Here is a 20,569-nt window from a genome sequence, read left to right as displayed (position 1 = left end):
TCTGTCAATGCTATCGAGCACCCACTTCGGCGCATCTGCCACAATCAGATGGTGAATGGGCCGCACTCTCACGACGCCGTTGACAAGAATCAGTCTGCCTGGTCTAGTAATCATACCTCTCATCCATCCTGGCAGGAAGTTTAGCACCCCATCCACCAGCGGCTGCCATTGGTTACGAGTAAGTTGCTTGATAGAGAGCTGTAGCCCAAGATATTTGCACGGAAAGCACTGGATCTTCCAAGGTAGAGCCGTCGCAACTCTCTCTGTGTCGCCCTCTCCCGGTCTAATTAGAATTGCCGAAGATTTTTGATAGTTGATTTTCAGACCCAACGCTTCCCCAAAGATATGCATCACCTCCTTGACTTTGTAAATTTCAAGATGATATGCTGGCTCAGTCTTTCGGGGGTGCTCATAAGGGTAGGCTGTGCGTGTGTGTTCATAGGGGTGAGTGTATGTGTGTGTATATGAGCGCTTGCGTCTGTATCGTGTTTAAAAAAAATAGGGCGTGCGTGCATAGAGGAGTGTATGTGCGTGTGTATAAGGGTCTTGTGTCAATTTTTTGGTTAAGATGAAGAAGACGTGCGTAACCGCCGTGCGGTGGTTCTTCCCGTTCTCTCTCCTCTGCTTGTTCCGGAAATGGCGCACCACCTCCTCTCCACTCCTCTCCACCACTACTTTACTTTGCGATCCCTCCACTCCGCCTTCTCCTTCCCCCCGTCGACCGGATCCAATCCACCGCGACATACGCACGGCCAACCCCACCCCACCCCATGGAGAATTCCCAGTTTGATGCGGCCACGGGACGGTGGTGAATGCAGCAGCAGCGGCGATGATGCTCGGCCTCGTGCAGCTGCTGGTGGGGTTCGTCGTCTCCTGGGAGGCCCTCGAGTTCGTCCTCCGCTACGGCCTCCTCCTCTCCACCCTCAAGCTCCTACTCCTTGCCGCCTTGGCCGCCACGGCCTCGTGTGTCGCCGTCCTGTATGCCCTTTTGGCTCTTCTCTCTTGCACTTGCTCTTCACTTTTCTTGGGATTTTTCTCTTGTAATATAATGTCTAACAAACAAACAAACAAATGCAGCTTGTTTGCCAAGGCTCTGGCATGGGTGCTCCGTCGCACGGCCAAGCTCTCCATCGGCTGCCGCTCCTATGGTTTCAATTATCTCAGGGGCATCACCATTAACTCTCCTAAAGTATGCATCTCCCTGCCCTGCTTAATCATTACTGTAGTAAGTACAGTAGTAGTAGTAGTATTTTATTTCTTGCTCATCACAACCAGTGCCAATCCTTCTTTTTTCAGGGACCGCTCCAGTCCATCTCTGTCGGTGAAATTAGACTCGGCCTGCGCAAGCCACTCACCCAGCTGGGGCTCACCATTCTAACTCAAGGCCCAGTCCTGCAACTGCGAATTTCTGAATTGCACATTGTGCTCAGGCAACCCGCCAAATCTGCAGACAAAAAGAAACCTGCCCCGCGCAAGCCAACCTCAGCCTCATCGCCCAAACCAAAAGGAAATTCCAAAGGCCAAGCAAAATGGAGGCTTATAACAAATGTTGCCAGCCTTTTATCACTATCTCTAGTGGACCTCAGGCTCAAGGTACCTCCCTCCTCTGTCAATTTTTTTAGTGATGTTACTTTTGACGGATAACATGTCATTTTCTTACTGTAGACTCCAAAAGCTGCTCTTGGCATCAAGGACTTTAAGATTGATTTATCTAAATCTGGAGCACTGCATCCAGTCCTTAATGTTCAAATACACCTGATACCTTTATTTGTACAAGCGTTAGAGATAGATGGCACAGAAAATGATTCTTCATCACCATTTAACAAATTGGATTGGTGGGTGAGTGGACAATACCCTTCAGCTATGGACACTACTGACTGCAGCTCTTTCTTGCTTGAGGATATAGCACTCTCGTGTGAGCTTCATCAGAGGTAACCCCTCAATGGGATGCTTTGCAAACACTCTCGACACTGTATGGTCATTTTAGTAGAAAACTAGTCATTGATGGCTAGGATCTCCGGTGTTTTGATTGAGAAGTAGTAGCTGTTGGCGATTAACTGATTACTATTTTCATCACATGTCTCCGCACACAACTAATTGCTATTTGCTGTACCTTTTTAATGCTTCTTACTGCAACATAACCATAATGTACTCATGTGAACCATAGCAGTCACAAATATAATTTCTGAAACCACCTTCTGCAATTCAACTTTTGCCTCTAATACTTTGCGGTGGATAAGGCGGTTTTATCTATCCATAAGTTACTTCCTGCACCCCCAGAACTTATCGATAAGCCTCAAAGAAAATGTGCATTTTCAGTCTACTTTTGTTCAATGAAGTTCAGGATAATCAATTATCCCAAGGCTAACAATCAGGGTCATATAACAATTGTTCCATGCCTATGTGAAGATTAAATTGCCACCCTAGCTGTTTTGATCGTATTCGGGGAACCCATTCGATTACAGAAACTGCATGTGTTGCATCATTTGTTGTTGTGAAAGAGCAACTATTGTTTGTTAAGAGTGTATATGTGTGGTAGTGTGATGTCGGTACCAGATTGAGTTGGCTTGCTTTAGCTCATCTCCTGCACTCCTATATATTGGCCCATTCAGCCTGAATACACGTGATCCACTTGAGTATTTTGCAGTTGTAACATTATTTATAACACTCTTTAGGGATAAAAGAATTAGAGTCAAGAATTTGGATCTGATGTCTGGTCCAATTGCTGTGAACCTGGAAGAAAAACTATTCACCAAGAAGCCCTCTGCTTCTACTGTTGCTGATCAGAAGGATGAATCTACTGAGGATAATAAATCAGCTGCCAAACCCGAGGGGAGCAAGCTTTTGTCATTGAATAAGAAGATCGATTTGATTCCTGAAAAGGTTGTATTTATTTCCTGCAGTACCACTGATGTTTACCATTTTTTGTTATATATGGGCATTGTCTTTCTCCATATATAGTTCTATGCTTTCTAGCTTCTTGTGACATTATTAAACAAGACACATAGGCCACTTTTGTCCACCAAATGGATGAGACCATAATATTCTTAGTTATATTCACTTAGCTCCGCAACACACCAATATTTTTGTAGGCTAGATAATTCGAATTCCCGATGAATGCACAACCAGGCTAAGATGTGTTATTCTTTATGTTTTTCAGTTACCTAACTACTGTTCTCCACTTGTAATATTTTAGCATGGAAAAACAATCCTCTGCCTCTTAATACATTTAACTATGACTTTTTGATTGAAAACATGCTAGTACTCTAAGAAGTGTCCAACACAAATATCATGAGCTGATATGATATAACATGTACTCCCTCTAAAGAAATATAAGAGCGTTTAGATCACTACTTTAGTGATCTAAATGCTCTTATATCTCTTTACGGAGGGAGTAACGCATGTACTGTAGTTCATAACAATTGTATACTCCAGGTGCAATTTCAAATATTTATTGTTGGCATCAGCTCAGCATCTTCTACAGCTCTTTGTTTTGCCATTTGAAATTGTTACATGTTACATTTTTTTTAATGTAAGTTGGCTGCCGGGTTACCATTCACTAAAATGCAGTTGTTCTTTGGAAGGTTAGCTTCAATATGTCCAAGCTAGATCTGAAGTTTTTGCCAAAGGACCATGGCCTCTCGATCAACAACGAAATTGGTAGCATTTCTGTGAGACTTATGAAGTCACAGCCTCAGAATGACTTAGGGGTGGCTCCAACACACCTTTGGTTGGAAACTGACGTGACAGATATTCATGTATGTTTCTGTGTTCTCCTATGAGTGATCTAGTTTTTTCAACTTAGATTACGTTATGATGATTATTTGTTTCTTCAGCTTCTGATGGATGGTTCTACATCTGTATTAGAGGTTGTGAAAATTGCAACTGTTGTTTCAGCTAATATTCCCACTCAGGTCAGTTTAGTTTGCTTGCGGTGTAAATTTGTACTGCTGTTGATCTAATGATTTCTCTTAAGAAATTTCTGCCGGCTGCAACTCGATATTTACTGTAAATTGCTGCATTTGTTGGAAAACACTTCACTTATGAACCAATAGATTTACAGTTCTTTCATAATTTTGGCTGGACTAGGTCTCTGTGCAAACAAAAGTAACATCTGTATTAACTATGGAATAAAACTACCATTACACTAGTTGTATCTTCCAGTGATGTGGTACAGCCATATCCACTTCTTTTGAAATCTCTGTCCGAGGTATTGCTTTGAGATCGTTAATTAGAATACATAGGTGGACTTGGCTATGTGGACTCATAATTGCCAATATATGACTAGAGAAAATCTTGGTAATTTGCATACTTGACTTCGCCAAAGCTGTTTCCATGGCCAATAGAGGGAGTCCAAAAGCTTGGTGTGTCTACCGTATGTAGGTGATGTTTGGTACATTGTCATGTCTTGCATTCATGCATATGCATCCTCACATGTGCATACAAAGGAGGTGATCATATGGTCAGTTCTTATAGGATTGAGCAAATCGTAGGCTGTCATGTCCTTGTTTTCAGGAAGACAACTTTTTTCACATCCCTGTTTTTTTTTGTTATACTTTTTGTTGTGTAATATCTTCTTCATAGCATATGTGTTGATGCATTGCCTTCTCTCAGTCAACAGAGCCAATTCGAGCGGAAGTAAATATCAAGATCAGTGGGGGCCAATGTAATCTTATTATAAGCAGAATTAAGCCACTGATCTTGATGAAGTCAGCTAAAAAGAAGCCCCTTGTTCTTCATGAAAGTTCACAACAAGACAAGGTGCCCAAAGAAAAATTAGCACTGGCTTTGGTACTTACATTCTCAGTACCCGAGTTGTCTGTTGTGCTTTATAGTCTTGATGACATACCTCTGTTCCATGTAAGTTCCTTATCATGCGCTCTGTTCTACTCTGAATGTCCATGAGTCTTTGAACAATTCTTGTAACATGACTACTCTATTAAGCTATACTGATGCTTGATATACACAGTACAAATCACGAATTATTTCAATGTGTTGTTTGTTTCTTTTTACATTTTTAAGAAGAATATTCTCAAAATGCTCCACATTTGTAATGACTGAGCAATGGTAATATAATTGTATGATCAATGCATTTGAATGTCATGACTGAACCCTGGTAATGTAGCAGTTGCAAATGATTTCAAGGTGTTCTGGTTTACATTTGTTCTTTCAATAATAACGTCATTTTAAGGTATTATTTGAGTTTTGAAAAGTTTAAAAATCAATTGGCATTTCAGCATTTCCGAGAGAAATTAATTTAGAACATTCCTTGTCTATGCTAATTTTAAATGGGACCAATCTTTTGCCTATTCATACACTCATGGAGGCCAAATGCTAGATCCATTTCTGCGATATTCCCTGTCGTAGCCATAGCAATACTATATCATAAAATGTACTTTGACACAGTCAATTCCTTTTGCTGTTCTGTTCACTCACCTGCATGCCAAACTGCCTAAACGTTGGATATGACCAGATGTGATCAACTTAATTTTACAGTAGCATGTTGTTCCACTTCGAAGGCACTTATCCTTGAAACTCTTGGAGATTATATGCTTGTGAAGTAAATGTAGTTATTACTTTCTTAATAATAGAAATTGTTGTCTGCCCACATTCCCATTTATCAAGACCATGCCAATATGATTTAATGAATTATGAGATGCATGTCTGCTTGGTACTGCAGAAATATTAAGGTTTCAAGCTTTCATGTGTCCAAATTATGAATCACATCAAATTGGTATGTTGCCATTTATAACTACTAACCTTAGCTGTAAATACTGGATCATGCAGTGTTGCTTGCTGTCTACTCATTTTTCTGCAAGTAAGTTGGTAAATCAAGGACCTGAACTGCATGCAAAGCTTGGAGAATTAAAATTCCTTGTTGCTGTGAAACATCAACAGTTGATAAATGAAAGCATTTCGGGCACCTTACTGCACATTAGTCGCTCAACTCTTGATCTGGAGCAAAAGGAGGCAGGCAAAGATAGTGGTGTTGACCATGCTAAATCTGCTCTCTCTGTTAATATATCTGGAATAGGAATGCATTTCTGTTTTTATTACCTTGAGTTGCTTTGTACAACTGCAATGTCCTACAAGGGTTTTTTGAAAAGCATTCGCCCCCCTAAGAAACGACCTGTACATGAGACTTCTCAAAAATCTACCAAGAATGCTAAAGGAGCACAGCTAGTGAAGATTAGTGTTGAGCAGTGCTCTATTTTGTATGTTGGTGACATGAGGCTTGAAGATATGTCCGTAGCAGATCCAAAGCGTGTAAATTTTGGTTCACAAGGTGGCCGTGTTATGATAACCGATGATGCTAATGGTGGCCCAAGGATGGCCTATGTAAACTCGACCAGGTTTCCAGATAATAAGAATGTTAACTTCTCCACTTCTCTTGAGATTAATCGATTTGGTTTATGTCTGAACAAGGAAAAGCACTCCATGCAGGTTGAACTTGGAAGATCCAGATTAACACATAAAGAATATCAGTTTGATGATAATCCTGCAGAGGAGGTTACACTTTTTGATGTGCAAAAGGCAAAGTTCGTCAAGCGTTCTGGTGGGCAGAATGACAATGCAGTCTGCTCCCTCATCAATGTGACAGATATAGCAGTCAGGTATGAGCCAGATCCCTGCCTGGAATTACTTGAAGTAGGCACGCGGCTTAAATCAGTTCTGCACAGGCTGAAACTCCAGAATTCTGCTACTGAGGTAAAAGATGAAACAGCGCACATGGATACTTTGACAAAAAAAGATCCTACAGACAATAGCCAGCAAGAGAAGGCACAAAAGAAACGGGAATCAGTTATTGCCATTGATGTGGAATCATTGAAAATTTCAGGTGAACTTGCTGATGGGGTTGAAGCAATGGTTCATGTTGGCTCCATTTTTTCTGAGAATGCCAAGATTGGTGTTTTGATTGAAGGGGTTGCGATTATTTTTTGTGATGCACAGCTTTTCAGAAGCAGCCGTATGCAGATTTCACGCATCCCGATTTCTGTTTCGGACAGCCTTCCTGATAAGAAGTTTCAGTCTGCAACTACATGTGATTGGGTTATTCAATTGCGAGATGCTTATATATGTCTGCCTTTTAGGTTGCAGCTGCGGGCTATTGATGATGCAGTTGAAGATACGTTGCGGGCATTTAAACTTATTTCTGCAGCAAAAACATCCGTATTATTTCCTGAGAAGAAACCTAGCAGCAGCAGCAGCAGTAAAAAGAGCAAATCAAAATCCACGGTATTTCGGTATATCAGGTTAATTGTACGTGACCTCACAGCAGAAATTGAGGAAGAACCTCTCCAAGGTTGGCTTGATGAGCATATGACTTTAATGAAGAATGTATTTAATGAGTCCATAGTTAGGTTGGATCTGCTCGACCAGCTTGAGTCAGCCAAAAACAAAGACTCCCCCAAGGCAAAATTGGATGGCTCTGCTTCTGAAAATAGCAATGACAGCCCTGATGTTTATGTTGATGCGCCTGGCATGCAATCTCTTGAAAAGCTTAGAGAAGAAATCCATATACAGGCATTTAAATCATATTACCAGGCATGTCAGAAGTTGTCAGTATCAGAAGGGTCAGGTTCATGTTCAAGTGGCTTCCAGTCAGGATTTAAGATGAGTAAACAGAGAGCATCAGTTATGTCAATCTGTGCAAAAGATGTTGACGTGAGCCTATCAAAGATTGATGGGGGTGATGAAGGAATGATTAGTTTTGTTAAAAGTGTGGATCCTGTTTGTGCAAAAAATGATATTCCATTTTCCCGGTTGTATGGCAGCAATTTTACTTTGAAAGCTAAATCATTATCTGCGTATATAAGAGATTATACATTTCCACTCTTTTCTGGAACCTCTGCTAAATGTGATGGACGGCTTGTGCTTGCCCAGCAGGTTAGCCTTTGATGCCGTGCACTCCTTTCATCTATGGAATACTATTAGAACTATAAACTCACCCTTTGGCAATAGTACTCAAACATCATATAGCTGCAATTTCTCTCTTTGTTCAAATACATAATTGTGTTAAAGCTAGGGAATTAAAAATAATTTCTGCAATATGTACTTCATACGTTTGATTTTTTTTTGTCCTGGTCAAATATCACTTCAAATTATATAATTATTTGTTTCTGGTGGCAGGCGACTTGTTTTCAGCCCCAAGTTCGACAAGATGTTTATGTTGGGAAATGGTGGCGAGTAAATCTGCTACGGTCCGCTACTGGCTATACCCCACCAATGAAAACATATGCTGACATACCATTGTCTTTTCAAAGAGGGGAGGTCTCCTTTGGAGTCGGCTATGAGCCAGTTTTTGCCGATATAAGCTATGCTTTTACATGTGCATTGCGCAGGGCAAATCTAGCTAAAAGATGGTACTTTGAGCGCCCCGAACCCCCGAGAAGAGAGCGCAGTTTACCCTGGTGGGATGATATGCGGAACTACATCCACGGTAAATTCAGCTTATGTCTTGCTGAAACAATGTGGCATCTCCCTGCTGCAACAAGTCCTTATGAGAAGCTAGATCAATTGCTAATCACAACTGGCTATATAGAAATACGATATGTGGATGGTTATGTCAGTCTGTCTTCAAAGTGTCTAAAGGTGTACATCACTAGCCTAGAGAGTCTTGCGAAGAAGTGCACTCTAGAACCTCCACCTCATACAACTATACCTTTCCTTGAAACACCCTCCTTTTTCATGGACATTGCAATAGAGTGGGGATGTGATTCAGGCAACCCTATGGATCATTATATATTTACTCTACCTGTAGAGGGAAAACCGCGAGACAAAGTACTTGATCCATTTCGGTCAACTTCACTCTCACTAAAGTGGAGCTTTTCACTTAAACCTAGTACTGCTGAACCTATGGAGAGCAAACAAAAAACCCAAGCATCTTCAAATGATTCTCCGACTCTGAATGTTGGAGCTCATGATTTGGTCTGGCTATCAAAGTGGTGGAACTTATTTTTTCTTCCTCCCCATAAATTAAGACTTTTCTCCAGGTTTCCACGGTTTGGAGTTCCTAGATTTATCCGGTCCGGAAATCTGCCACTTGATAGAGTTATGACCGAACAGTGTATTCGTTTTGATGCTACATTATTGCAGATCAACAATATACCACTACAGGCTGATGATCCTGCTAAAGGTCTGACACTGCACTTCACAAAGCTCAGGTTGGAAATTTCTTCCAGTCGTGGTAAGCAGATATTTACTTTTGACTGCAAGCGCGAACCTCTTGATCTTGTCTACATGGGCATAGACATGCACTTATTGAAGGTATTTATTAATAATACTCCTGAACAAACAAGTTCGAAGGATGCCCAGGTAGAAAGCAAGAGTCTGCATACCAAAGTTGCAGATAATCCTGCTTGTGAAAAGAGCAAAACAAAAACTAGATCGACTGAGAAAAGCCGAGATGATGGATTTTTTCTGTACTCTGATTATTTCACAATACGAAAACAAGCTCCCAAGGCCGATGCTGCTAGATTATCAGCATGGCAGGAGGATGGCAGGAAAAAATCTGAGGTGACATCATTCAAGTCTGAGTTTGATGGGGGTGATGAAAGTGACGATGCGCAATCAGGTAGTGATGAGGAGGGGTTTAATGTCGTTGTTGCTGACAATTGTCAGCGAGTATTCGTTCATGGATTAAAAATTCTGTGGAGTCTAGAAAATAGAGCCGCTATCTTATCTTGGGTTGGTGGTTTAACCCAAGCATTTCAGCCTCCAAAACCATCTCCTTCTCGCCAATACACCCAAAGAAAGATTCTTGAGAAAAAGCAGGCAACTAAAGAAGCTGAGATGTCTAACGATGGTGCTCCCAACTCTTCACCCTTGGCATCACAGTCTTCAGATCCTCTCCAACAAACCAAGAGTTCAGACCCAGCTTCTTCCATCGGATCCAGCAAGCTAGAGCCAACATCAACTAGTGAAACTGGTATGCTTATCACACAATCCCTTTTCGTGCTAGCTGTTTGTACTGACCCCAGAACTAAGTTGGTATCTTTTTGTTTTATTATCTTCAAAAATGTCTTAGTAGCATTGCACTAAACACTTGGAAAATTTAGCAGCTGCATTAATAGTTTTCTTACTTTGACTAGTAACTTGTGATGTAGCAACGAAGCCTTCAAACAGTAGTGATTCTGGAGATGAAGGCACAAGACTTTTCATGGTTAATATTGTCCAGCCTCAGTTCAATCTGCATTCAGAAGAAGCAAATGTGAGTATACTGCCGCCCTGCTTTTTTGGTAGTTCATATTAGCATTTTAAGAAATATCATATTGTTTTTCCTTCAGTCACAGGCTTGTCAAAACTCAAAACTATGCACAAACCTTTATCTTCAGCACATTACTGGCAGATAATGACTATAACCAATGTTACCCATACAAGAAATAGTGGACCTAAGCTGATAGTAGTTGTCAGTCTGCTAAATAAGAGAACTCGAATAACAAATGACTCTGACGTGATTTTCACATTTTAATGGGCCAGAAGTTCGTATTTGATTTTAAAACATAAATGCAACTACATTTGATATTTACATCTCACACACAAGTTACTGCCATATGATTGGATAATATATAAATTTCGATGAACCTCAAGGTCCCGTTTGGAACATACGATTCCCATATGGATAAATTTGTAAGAAATTCTACTCTCAGTGAGAATGGATGTTTTGATTAATGTCCTATGAAATTCCCACGTTCCAAATGGTGCCAAAACTTCACGATTTCAGTACGATGGATTGCAGGTACATAGATTGCGTGTGAACACTCCTTGACAGCTAGCGAATTTACTTTCAAGCTCATTGTTTGTTATTTCCTTACTAACTCAGTGCCGTGTTTATGGAAGAATGATTTCAGTTTTGATAATACAATATATTTAGGAACACTGTTGCAATGATTGAGATATCTGTTACAACTACATCAGGGTAGGTTTCTGCTAGCTGCTGGTAGTGGACGGGTGATGGTTCGTTCATTTCAGTCAGTTGTACAAGTTGGTCAAGAAATGTTTGAGAAAGCACTTGGCGCCAGCAACGTATCCATCGGAGAGTCCAAGCCAGAAATGACCTGGTCACGTTTTGAGGTTTCTGTAATGTTGGAGCATGTTCAGGCTCATGTTGCTCCAACTGATGTTGATCCCGGTGCTGGTATTCAGTGGCTGCCAAAAATACATCGCAGATCGTCAGAAGTCAAAAGAACTGGTGCTTTACTTGAGAGGGTATTTATGCCATGCCAAATGTACTTCCGCATCACAAGACACAAGGGAGGAAATCCTGAACTAAAGGTCTATTCTCCGCCATAATTTGAAGTTGCTTTGCACCATTTCCGGAGCATCTTTTGGCATAGTCAGCGCCTCAGTGGAGGTAGCAAGTGTATGTGTTTACTCTTTTTTGGTGATGCAGGTCAAGCCACTGAAAGAGCTGGCATTTAACTCTCCAGATATAACTGCTGGTATGACATCACGCCAATTTCAGGTTATGATGGATGTTTTGACTAATCTGCTCTTTGCGAGAGCTCCCAGGTATTCTGTCTATCTTGTATTACTTCCATTTTAGTATTTGAATACTATTATGCTATCAGTACCTTCACAACAGATTGGGAAGATCTAACGTGGTAGATTCCTTAAAAGAACACTAGGAAATACTCCAATAATGATAATTGGGTGTTTGTTCATATGGGTAACAAACGATGACATTTTTTAGTTTTATATGAGCTTTTGTCATATAATCCCTCCGGTTGTAAAGAGATGAAGTTTTAGGCATTGACACGGTCTCCAATATGTATCTTTGACCGTTACTGTGTGTAGCATAGTATATTATGAAAATGCCTTTATGAAAAGCCGAAATAAGTTTATTTAGTTCGTAATAGCATTTTGGTTTCTGCTAGCTGTATTCATCTGTAAACTTGACTGGGCAATATGTATCTTGGGTGATATTTGCTTCGTACTAATGAAACTACTCCATTTTTCAGAACTCGGAAGAGTAATCTGTGTTATCCCCTTGATGATGATGATAGCGACATTGCTGAAGAATCTGATGCAGTTGTACCAGATGGAGTTGAAGAGGTCGAATTAGCGAAGATCCATGTTGAAGTAAAAGAAAGAGAACGGAAGATACTGTTTGATGATATCAGAATCTTGTCTACCAGTAGTGAATTATCTGGTGATCTGAGTCAGTCGCCAAAATCCGATGATTCCACATCAATTGTTACCGGTTCAAAGTCAATGCTGGTATGTATGAGAGTTACAGTTGTTGTCTGTCCACACAGGCATAAATAATATTTTGCTTCCTGTAAATTGTATTTGTTTGTAAACTTCATTGGTTAGTTCATATCTTTTTTCGTACTTACTTAACACTAATGAAGCAGATATTTAAGCTCTCATTAGCATGAATCTTATGAATAAACTACTTCAATCTGAGTTTACCATCATGGCTTTGCCAGGTAAAACGTCTGAAGAAAGAACTTGTGAATGTCCGAAATGGTAGGAAAGAAGCATATTCTATGCTGAGAAGTGCTATGCAGAAAGCTGCACAGTTGAGGTTGATGGAAAAGGAAAAGAACAAAAGCCCTTCATGTGCCATGAGAGTTTCGGTGAGGATAAACAAGGTCGGGTGGAGCATGTTAGCAGATGGAAAAGCCTTTTCTGAAGCTGAGATAAATGATATTGTAAGTTTATTTTTTTCTCCAGCCAAGTATAATATTAAGTTTGTGATTTCTCATAGCTCAAAGACTAGGAGTGCCTTTTAAAAAAATGCCGGCGAACAATTATCTGGAGAGAGGGATGGAGGGAGGAAAATTAATCGTTTATTCCCAGATGCTTTGTCATTCCCTTTTCTTAATTCTAGTTATTGCTATGGGAGGGATAGATTTCTTCGTGATATGACAAAATTTTATCCTTTTCAATCTTTTTTTAGTATAGGAAGGAAAAAGAAAGAAAAGATGGATTGGGTTGAACCTCAGAGTCATGAAAAATTTGGTAAACCCCATTTTTGAAAATAGAAATTCAATTTAAAGGGTTACCCAAGCTAAATAAGGCGATCTGTTGCCTTGAGCTCACATACTCTATCTTGCTAATCCCTGTATCCAGTTTTTCCTTGATAAAGAATCTGTCAATCTCCACATATTTGGTTCTATCATGTTGAACTGAGTTGTTTGCTATGTTAATTGCTGACTTGTTGTTGCACCATACATTCATACAACTGATCTTCAATATCTTCAGCTCTTCTAATAGATTCCTTGTCCACAATAACTCACTCAACCCTTGAGACATGGCTCTGTATTCAGCCTCTGCAGTTGATTTGAAACAACTGGTTGTCTCTTGCTTCTTCAAGACGCTAGATTTCCTCCTATGAAAACACAATGGCATGAAGTTGATCTCCTGTCATCCAGGCAGCTAGCCCAATCAGCATCACAATAACCATCCACGACAAGGTGTCCATGACTCTTGTATATCAGTCCTTTCCAGGACAACTCTTCAAGTATCTCAAGATTCTATGTACTGCCTAGGCTCATGCATCATGCATATATCTGCTCACAACACTTACTGCAAATGCAATGTCTGGTCATGCATGAGACAAGTACAATAATCTTCCCACAAATCGATGATATTTTCTTTATCCACTAGATCACTTGATTAGGGGGGTGGTTGGTTCAGGGACTTTAGTCCCAGAGACTAGAAAAAGTCCCTAAAAAGTCCCTAGGAACCAAACGGGAGGGACTTTTTCTACAGGGACTAGAAAAAGACTCTACTAGAGAGTCTTTTTTGATTAGTCCCTGGGACTAGAAAAAGTCCTAGGACTTCTGAACCAAACACCCCCTAGGCAGACATTATGGTTTTGATCAATTGGGGTTGAAGCAGCTCAACAACCTAGCATGCCAACATCACAGAGGAGGTCATGGGTACCTTCCTTTGAGAAAGAGTTATTCCTTCTTCAGACCTGGCCACTTCTATACCAAGGAAGTACTTGAGTGGACCAAGATGTTCAACTTGGGGCAGGACCGAACTCGTCTCGCGCCTGGCGGCAGGACGGGTCGATGGTGGCCAGTTTTGGCCGACCTATTGGGTCTCGATGCCGGGGACTGCTCAGGGGTGCGAAAGGCGATTCCTTTCCATTCGTCTCTCTGGTTGGGGTAGCGGTGGGTGGCGGGTGAGGTGGCGTCAAGGTCCTGGATGCTGGGGCGGTGGCCCTGGTGGTGGTGTCGCGGTGCTCCTGGGCAAAGCCCGTGGCTTGGTGCTGCCTGGTGGCCATGGCCGTGTGGGCGGCGTGGTAGCCAGGGTGTGGCGTTCGGTGGCGGTGAATATTGACCGGGGTGAAAACCTGTTCTATCTTCGGACGGACCGGCGGCGGCGAACCTCATTCCCTTGTTGAAGGCGTCGCCGCTGCTCTCACTGCCCATCGTGTTGCTCCGGGGGAAACTCTGATCCTTGGGTCGGGCGGTGGCGGCGCTTCGGTGTCATAACCTTCCTGTAGGCACCGCCTTGGAGCCCACGGTGCGTCGTATGAAGCTTCTTCTCTTCGTGGTGGCGTGTTCACGGTTGAGGCCCTCGGTGGCTCATGTGGTGCTAGGGGTGGTGTTGCTGCGCTCAGCGCCTATGTATCCTGCCTTGGGTGTGTGCATGTGTTCTGGTGAGTGCATTGTACCGGGTTGTTGATGATCTTTGCTTTATATATAAAGCGGGGCGAAAGCCTTTTTGGGTAAAGGCCTTACTCAGACACCCCTTTAACCTTGCTATCTCTACGTCATCATCACGAGTGATAATAATATCAACATAAACTGCAAGGATGGTTAGTTTCCCTTTAGAGTGTCTATAAAACAATGTATGATCACCAGTGCATTGTCCATACCCTATGTCACACACCGCCCGTCTAAACTTGTCAAACCAAGCTCTTGGAGACTGCTTCAGTCCGTAAAGGGCTTTCGTCTAAACCTAGGCATTCTCGGGGCCAGGCTTTACAAAGCCTGACCTTAAATTCTCAAGCCCGAGCCCGGCTCGGCCAGAAATAAATGATCAGTGCATTTTTTGATTAAAATAATATTTTTCAGGATATTTAAAATATACATTACACCTATATATCTAATAAAATAATGATTTATGCCCTGTTCGGGCTTATCTTCGGGCTTCCAGGCCGGGCTTTGGGCGGAAAAGCTGAGCCCGAACCAGGCTGGGATGTCGGGCTGTCTGGGCCGGGCTGTCCATGCCCGGGTCTACTTTCTTCAGCCTTCTTACCTTGCCAACGGTCTCAGAAGTCCAGAACCCAGGTGGAATCACCATGTATACCTCCTCCAGCAAGTACCTATGCAAGAACGCACCCTTCATATCAAGTTGGTGTAGTGGCCACCCGGAATTTGCTGCACAGGAGATCAGAATCCTCACGGTGTTCATCTTTGCTACTGGAGCAAAGGTCTCATCGTAGTCAATGTCGTATGTCTGGCTGTACCCTCTCACCACAAGAGCCTTTCTCTGTACCTTTCAACCTTTCCTTCTGCATTCTGCTTCACAGTGTATACCAAGGAAGTACTTGAGTCGACCAAGATGCTCAACTTCAAAGGCCTTACTCAGACACCCCTTTAACCTTGCTATCTCTACGTCATCATCACTGGTGATAATGATATCAACATAAACTGCAAGGATGGTTAGTTTCCCTTTAGAGTGTCTATAAAACAATGTATGATCACCAGTGCATTGTCCATACCCTATGTCACACACCGCCCGTCTAAACTTGTCAAACCAAGCTCTTGGAGACTGCTTCAGTCCGTAAAGGGCTTTCTTCTAAACCTGGGCATTCTCGGGGCCAGGCTTTACAAAGCCCGACCTTAAAATCTCAAGCCCGAGCCCGGCCCGGCCAGAAATAAATAATCAGTACATTTTTTGATTAAAATAATAATTTTCGGATATTTAAAATATATATTATACCTATATATATCTAATAAAATAAGTTCACGCCGCACACACACACGCAGAAGTAGCAGATAGACAAAGTGCAAAAGGGTTCTGCTGAGGGCACAACTCAATAAGCCCTAAAAAAAGAAAAAGATGGCGAACAGAAAAGCGGCAGTACAACTTCTTTTTTTTTTTGGAACTGGCCTGGGCCTTATGGGCCGGACGGAACATGGGCTCACATACAACATTATCTTTAGTTTCTTCTCCGAATAACAGAATGTGCATGCTTATTTAGATCTTTTGCTGACTTTTCTGTATGTATCTGTAGATTTATGATTTTGACCGGGACTACAAAGACGTAGGCATTGCTCAGTTGACAACCAAGTTGTTTGTTCTCAGAAATGGTCTTGCTAATGCAAAATCAGATACTGTTGTTGCACCCTGGAATCCACCGTCTGAATGGGGCAAGTAAGAATGGCTTCTTCTCCCTTGCAGTATTAAGCCATAGTAACTACAATATCTCTTTTACAAGAATGAAGTGACGTGAGATTTCTTTTAGGCATGTGTGGACTCTTCAGCCTCTCATTTTGCCAACTTAATTGCAGATTATTTCATTTTGTAAGATATTACTTTTAGTCCGGGATCTGCAATTTCCAACAACAGGAATATTGCCTATGTGAAACTTTGTCACACACAAAATATATCTCAAAGCAACTTTGCACTGCTAACTGTGAAATATATAAGGGCATCACAAAGGTGCAGCGCAAGAAGTTTCTGCATGGGCACTTAAAGAGAGAGAGAAAACAGCTACACTTTGTGGGTGCTTAGATGGACATCACAAAGGTGCAGTGCAAGAAGTATCACAAAGCATCCGTCTGATGTTATCTCCGCCAATGCAAGCACCTCTTTGTGGGTGCTTAGATGGTTGTATAGTTTACTTGCTGGAGATAGCTACACTAAAATATATCTCAGTGTAACTTTAGAATACTACTAAAAATGAAATATATAATAGCATGCACAAAGGCACAATGCAAGAAGCTTCTGAATGGGCACTTAAAGAGAAGCATAGCCACGGCACCAAGCACCCGTCTGAGAGTTATCTCCTTCTATGCAAGCACCTCTTTATAGAAGCTTAGATAGTGATCAAGCATAAGAACCTTAACACTAGTAGTGTCTAATCAAGCACCGGCACTAAAAATCTAGCACCCTGCCTTTGCTGCGGGGCAAGAAATAGCATTTTATTTTTGGTAAGCATGTCTCCAAGCATCTGCATCGCGCATTACTAATAAGTGACACATGTAGAGTTCATGGACTATGGGTTGTAACTCTATTCATTTCTGTGTGAGTTGAGCTCAGCAGAAGTACATCCAAGATTAACCGTGGCTCCATTAAGAGAAAGGAGTGAACTAAGCTAAAGGCATGGATGCCGAGTGTGATATTTGAATCTGAACTTTTGTTCTTACAGTTTGTTCTTCATTTTCTGTTCTTTTTCCTGATTCATATGTATTTGATTCATTTTAGCTTGGAAGAACATCTATTCTCCATCCTGAGCAACCATGGTTCAACACTAATTTTCAATGCAGGAATGCAATGCTTCGTGTTAATGCTAGGCAAGGAGCTCCGACTGATGGAAACTCAGTAATTGAGAGTTTGCTGGTAGGTTCAGTGGATTTTAAATTTGATGAACTGAAGTTTAGCGACCAATATTTTCCTTTGATTGCAAGCTTTACCCACCTCTGTAGTTTACATGGACAAGAGTAACAGATCAGGCTGTATGAGTACACATTAAACAGTATTACTGTCAGGTTATTTTTGGTTGTGTATATACATGCATAGTGAATAATTTTGCTCAAAAGAAACAGTTTGGTGAATGACAGTGTTTCCTTTCTACCTTGTTAATGTAGGTGGACATCTATCCGCTGAAAATTTATTTAACAGAATCAATGTACAGAATGATGTGGGGATATTTCTTCCCTGGTGATGAGCAGCACCCACAAAAGCGGCAGGTTAAACTATCATTTCATGGTATTTGTGCTGTGATTTATTAATTATGCTTTCTCCTTTGTTGCTCATTTTGTGCTTGCCCTTTTCCTTATATAGGAACTTTTCAAAGTCTCTACTACAGCAGGGACACGGCGAGTTAAGAAAGGCACTTCGGTTGCAGAAACAAACAGTCCCAGTAACCAGTCATCATTTGACAGAACATGGGAGGAAAATGTGGCTGAATCTGTAGCTAATGAACTTGTTTCACAAATCCAGGGTCAGTCAAATGCCCAAACTCGTTCTGCTCGTGAAGAGAAGAAGCCTGTAGAACCTAATGAGGTGAAGCAATCTAGACCTCAGAAGATGATGGACTTCCGCAATATAAAGATAAGCCAGGTTGGTTGGTATATACTTCATCAAATGATGTTCTATTTATGCCACGTAGTAACGGTAGTACACAGCCTGCTGAAACAATTGTCGTTTTCTTTAATATGCTCGCTGTTATTCCATATAATGTAAGCTTTTGATGATATGCTAGGTCGAATTGCTTCTCACGTATGAGGGATTGCCATTTGCTGTTAGTGATGTAAGGCTACTCATGGATACCTTTCATCGTGAAGATTTTACTGGGACATGGCCAAGACTGTTTTCACGAGTGAAGAAACATATTGTATGGGGAGTACTGAAGTCAGTAACTGGCATGCAGGTGCTTTTCTTTCATTTTGCTTTCTAACTTTTGAAGTTGAATGGCATTCCGTATTGAATGCTAAGTAGTTAAATAGCACATCTTGTGATGCCTTGTATGGATCTTTAAGGTTGTCAAGGCAATCCTTTGACTTAGACGGCGCTTCTTTTTTACAGGGTAAAAAGTTTAAAGCTAAATCCACTAGCCAAAAAGAGCCAACTGCAGGATTAATCGCTGCCAGTGATTTAAATTTGAGTGACAGCGATGGTGATGAAAGTGGGAACTCTGATCAACTACCAGCTTTCCTTAGAAAACCAAGTGATGGTGCTGGTGATGGATTTGCCACCTCTGTGAAGGGATTGTTCAGTTCACAAAAAAAGAAAGCAATGCATTTTGTCCTGAAGACTATGAAAGGAGATGGTGATCAGGATTTTCAGGGTGAACGGAGTGAGAATGATATCGAGTTTTCTCCATTTGCTCGGCAGTTGACTATAACAAAAACAAAGAAGCTTATAAGGAAGCACACGAAAAAGTTACAGTCTAAAGTTCCCCAAAATGCAGGTGAGATACGAATCATCGCTTCAGTGATTCTATTTGTAAGCTCTAAGTGAAGTAGAAATAGAGGAAGAAATAGCACTGGTCAGACATTTTAATCATTGAAATATTTTCCTTGTTTGAAAATAAATAAAGAGAAGATCTAATTGGTCTGCCTGTAAGAGTACCTGCCTAATCATGCGACCGCTCTAGCTTGTATAGTAAAACAATATTTCTTGCATTCGTTAGTATACAGGGTTAAGGAAATTGCCGTATTTTGTGCTACAACCAAGCACTTGGAAACTGTATTGGACCCCATACCCGAATGGTATCATCATGCACATTATTATTCTCATTATTATTGAAACAATTTATAGATTGTTAAGACTATCTGAGGAACATGCCTGAACAAATTGGAGACTAGTGTGTGTGAGCTGGAACAAATCTATTCTCATTGTGATAGTGTGTTTTCTTCTTGTCCAGGTAGTCAGCAAGAACACGGGTCAGAGTTGCCACCGCGCGGCCCTTCTGGGCACCATATGGACTCGTCGTCGTCCTCCTCTTCATCCTCTTCTGACAACGATGAGCCATCGCAGGTGGAAATGATCCCAAAAGATCAGGCAGCACAGGCGTAGGCGTGGACGATTCTTTGGTCCAGTAAAAGCTGGATGGATGCTTCTAGTTTGTGGACTAAAACAGCTGCGCCTGAAGAAATGCTTTAATCCAGGAGAAATATTGTTGATGCATATGAAGCGAAAACCCGATTCTGAAAATAAGCGAAAACCCATATGAAGCATTATTTTACCGAGCTTCTGAAAATAAGGCGTTGAAATAAGCTGTGTCTGTGTGTAAGCTCCGTTTGAATTTCCTGTGATCAGTAGTGCTAGTATCTCAAGTCTCCTTCCTTTCATGGCAAGCCACAGGAACTTGCTCCTTGGTATATTTTTTTTGCAGTGCAGTATAATAGGACGACAACAAATGTGCAGTAACATAGCATCATCAATGAGTCAATGACCATATATCGATAATAGTAGCAAAATATGCAATGTCTAACAATTAAGAAGGATTACGAAACAGCAAAGGAAATTATAATATAACTCTACAATCCCCTTTTTCGGAGGATTGATGACATACTCATCTTTCACTTGCTTGAAGAATTCTCTCTTTCTTGAAATAGGTTTTCGCCCCGCTTAATAAATAAAGTAACGATTCATACAACCACATCCAAACATCTTACCAAGAATGACGGCCAAGGCAACAGCGCACTCATGCCCAAGAAAAGATAAAAGAAATAGGGAAAAAAGCCATCTAGTGGTTGTTGCCAAGCGGCGCGACGAGGACGATGCTTGAAGCGCTGTAGCCAGAAGCGCATCCATCATGCGGCCGAGACGATTGTGGTCATGCTGCCTCGAGAGTGGGTGCCAGTGTTGCAGAAAAGCAAGGAATTTGGAGGAGTCAGACGCTTTCCTCAGAAAGAAAGATAAGCCAGAATAA

The 20,569-nt window shown here is 41.4% G+C and overlaps 1 protein-coding gene across 2 annotated transcripts; it reads left to right on the top strand.

Annotated features, from left to right (window-relative positions):
- Nucleotides 1-565: 565 nt before the first annotated feature.
- LOC109740382 (protein ABERRANT POLLEN TRANSMISSION 1) lies at nt 566-19,910 on the top strand. 2 transcript variants are annotated; one of them, XM_045227810.2, is made up of 22 exons: nt 566-978; nt 1,078-1,189; nt 1,297-1,593; nt 1,666-1,931; nt 2,676-2,883; nt 3,590-3,758; nt 3,837-3,914; nt 4,615-4,860; nt 5,788-7,887; nt 8,131-9,928; nt 10,107-10,210; nt 10,918-11,274; nt 11,393-11,511; nt 11,961-12,219; nt 12,432-12,656; nt 16,202-16,341; nt 17,457-17,529; nt 17,778-17,879; nt 17,974-18,252; nt 18,395-18,562; nt 18,718-19,102; nt 19,559-19,910. In XM_045227810.2, the coding sequence occupies exons 6-22, from the start codon at nt 3,597-3,599 to the stop codon at nt 19,708-19,710; spliced, it is 6,747 nt and encodes a 2,248-aa protein (XP_045083745.1). In that variant the 5' UTR covers nt 566-978; nt 1,078-1,189; nt 1,297-1,593; nt 1,666-1,931; nt 2,676-2,883; nt 3,590-3,596; the 3' UTR covers nt 19,711-19,910. The 2 variants fall into 2 exon arrangements, with proteins under 2 accessions (XP_045083745.1, XP_020155021.1); XM_020299432.4 differs by having other exon boundaries at nt 571-978; nt 3,585-3,758.
- The last annotated feature ends 659 nt before the right edge of the window (nt 19,911-20,569 follow it).

The sequence above is a fragment of the Aegilops tauschii genome, chromosome 4 (genome assembly GCF_002575655.3).
Source record: "Aegilops tauschii subsp. strangulata cultivar AL8/78 chromosome 4, Aet v6.0, whole genome shotgun sequence".
In the NCBI taxonomy this organism is placed as follows: Eukaryota; Viridiplantae; Streptophyta; class Magnoliopsida; order Poales; family Poaceae; genus Aegilops; species Aegilops tauschii.
Note: the sequence above shows the minus strand (reverse complement) of the source record. Positions and strands in the feature narration are given on the sequence as shown.

Bases quoted from the DNA above. Each gene is read 5' to 3' on its own strand.
- LOC109740382 (XM_020299432.4), top strand. From the start codon at position 830: ATGATGCTCGGCCTCGTGCAGCTGCTGGTGGGGTTCGTCGTCTCCTGG. The intron at 7,888-8,130 runs GTTAGCCTTTGA...TTCTGGTGGCAG, and splicing joins GGCTTGTGCTTGCCCAGCAG to GCGACTTGTTTTCAGCCCCA. The intron at 9,929-10,106 runs GTATGCTTATCA...CTTGTGATGTAG, and splicing joins AACATCAACTAGTGAAACTG to CAACGAAGCCTTCAAACAGT.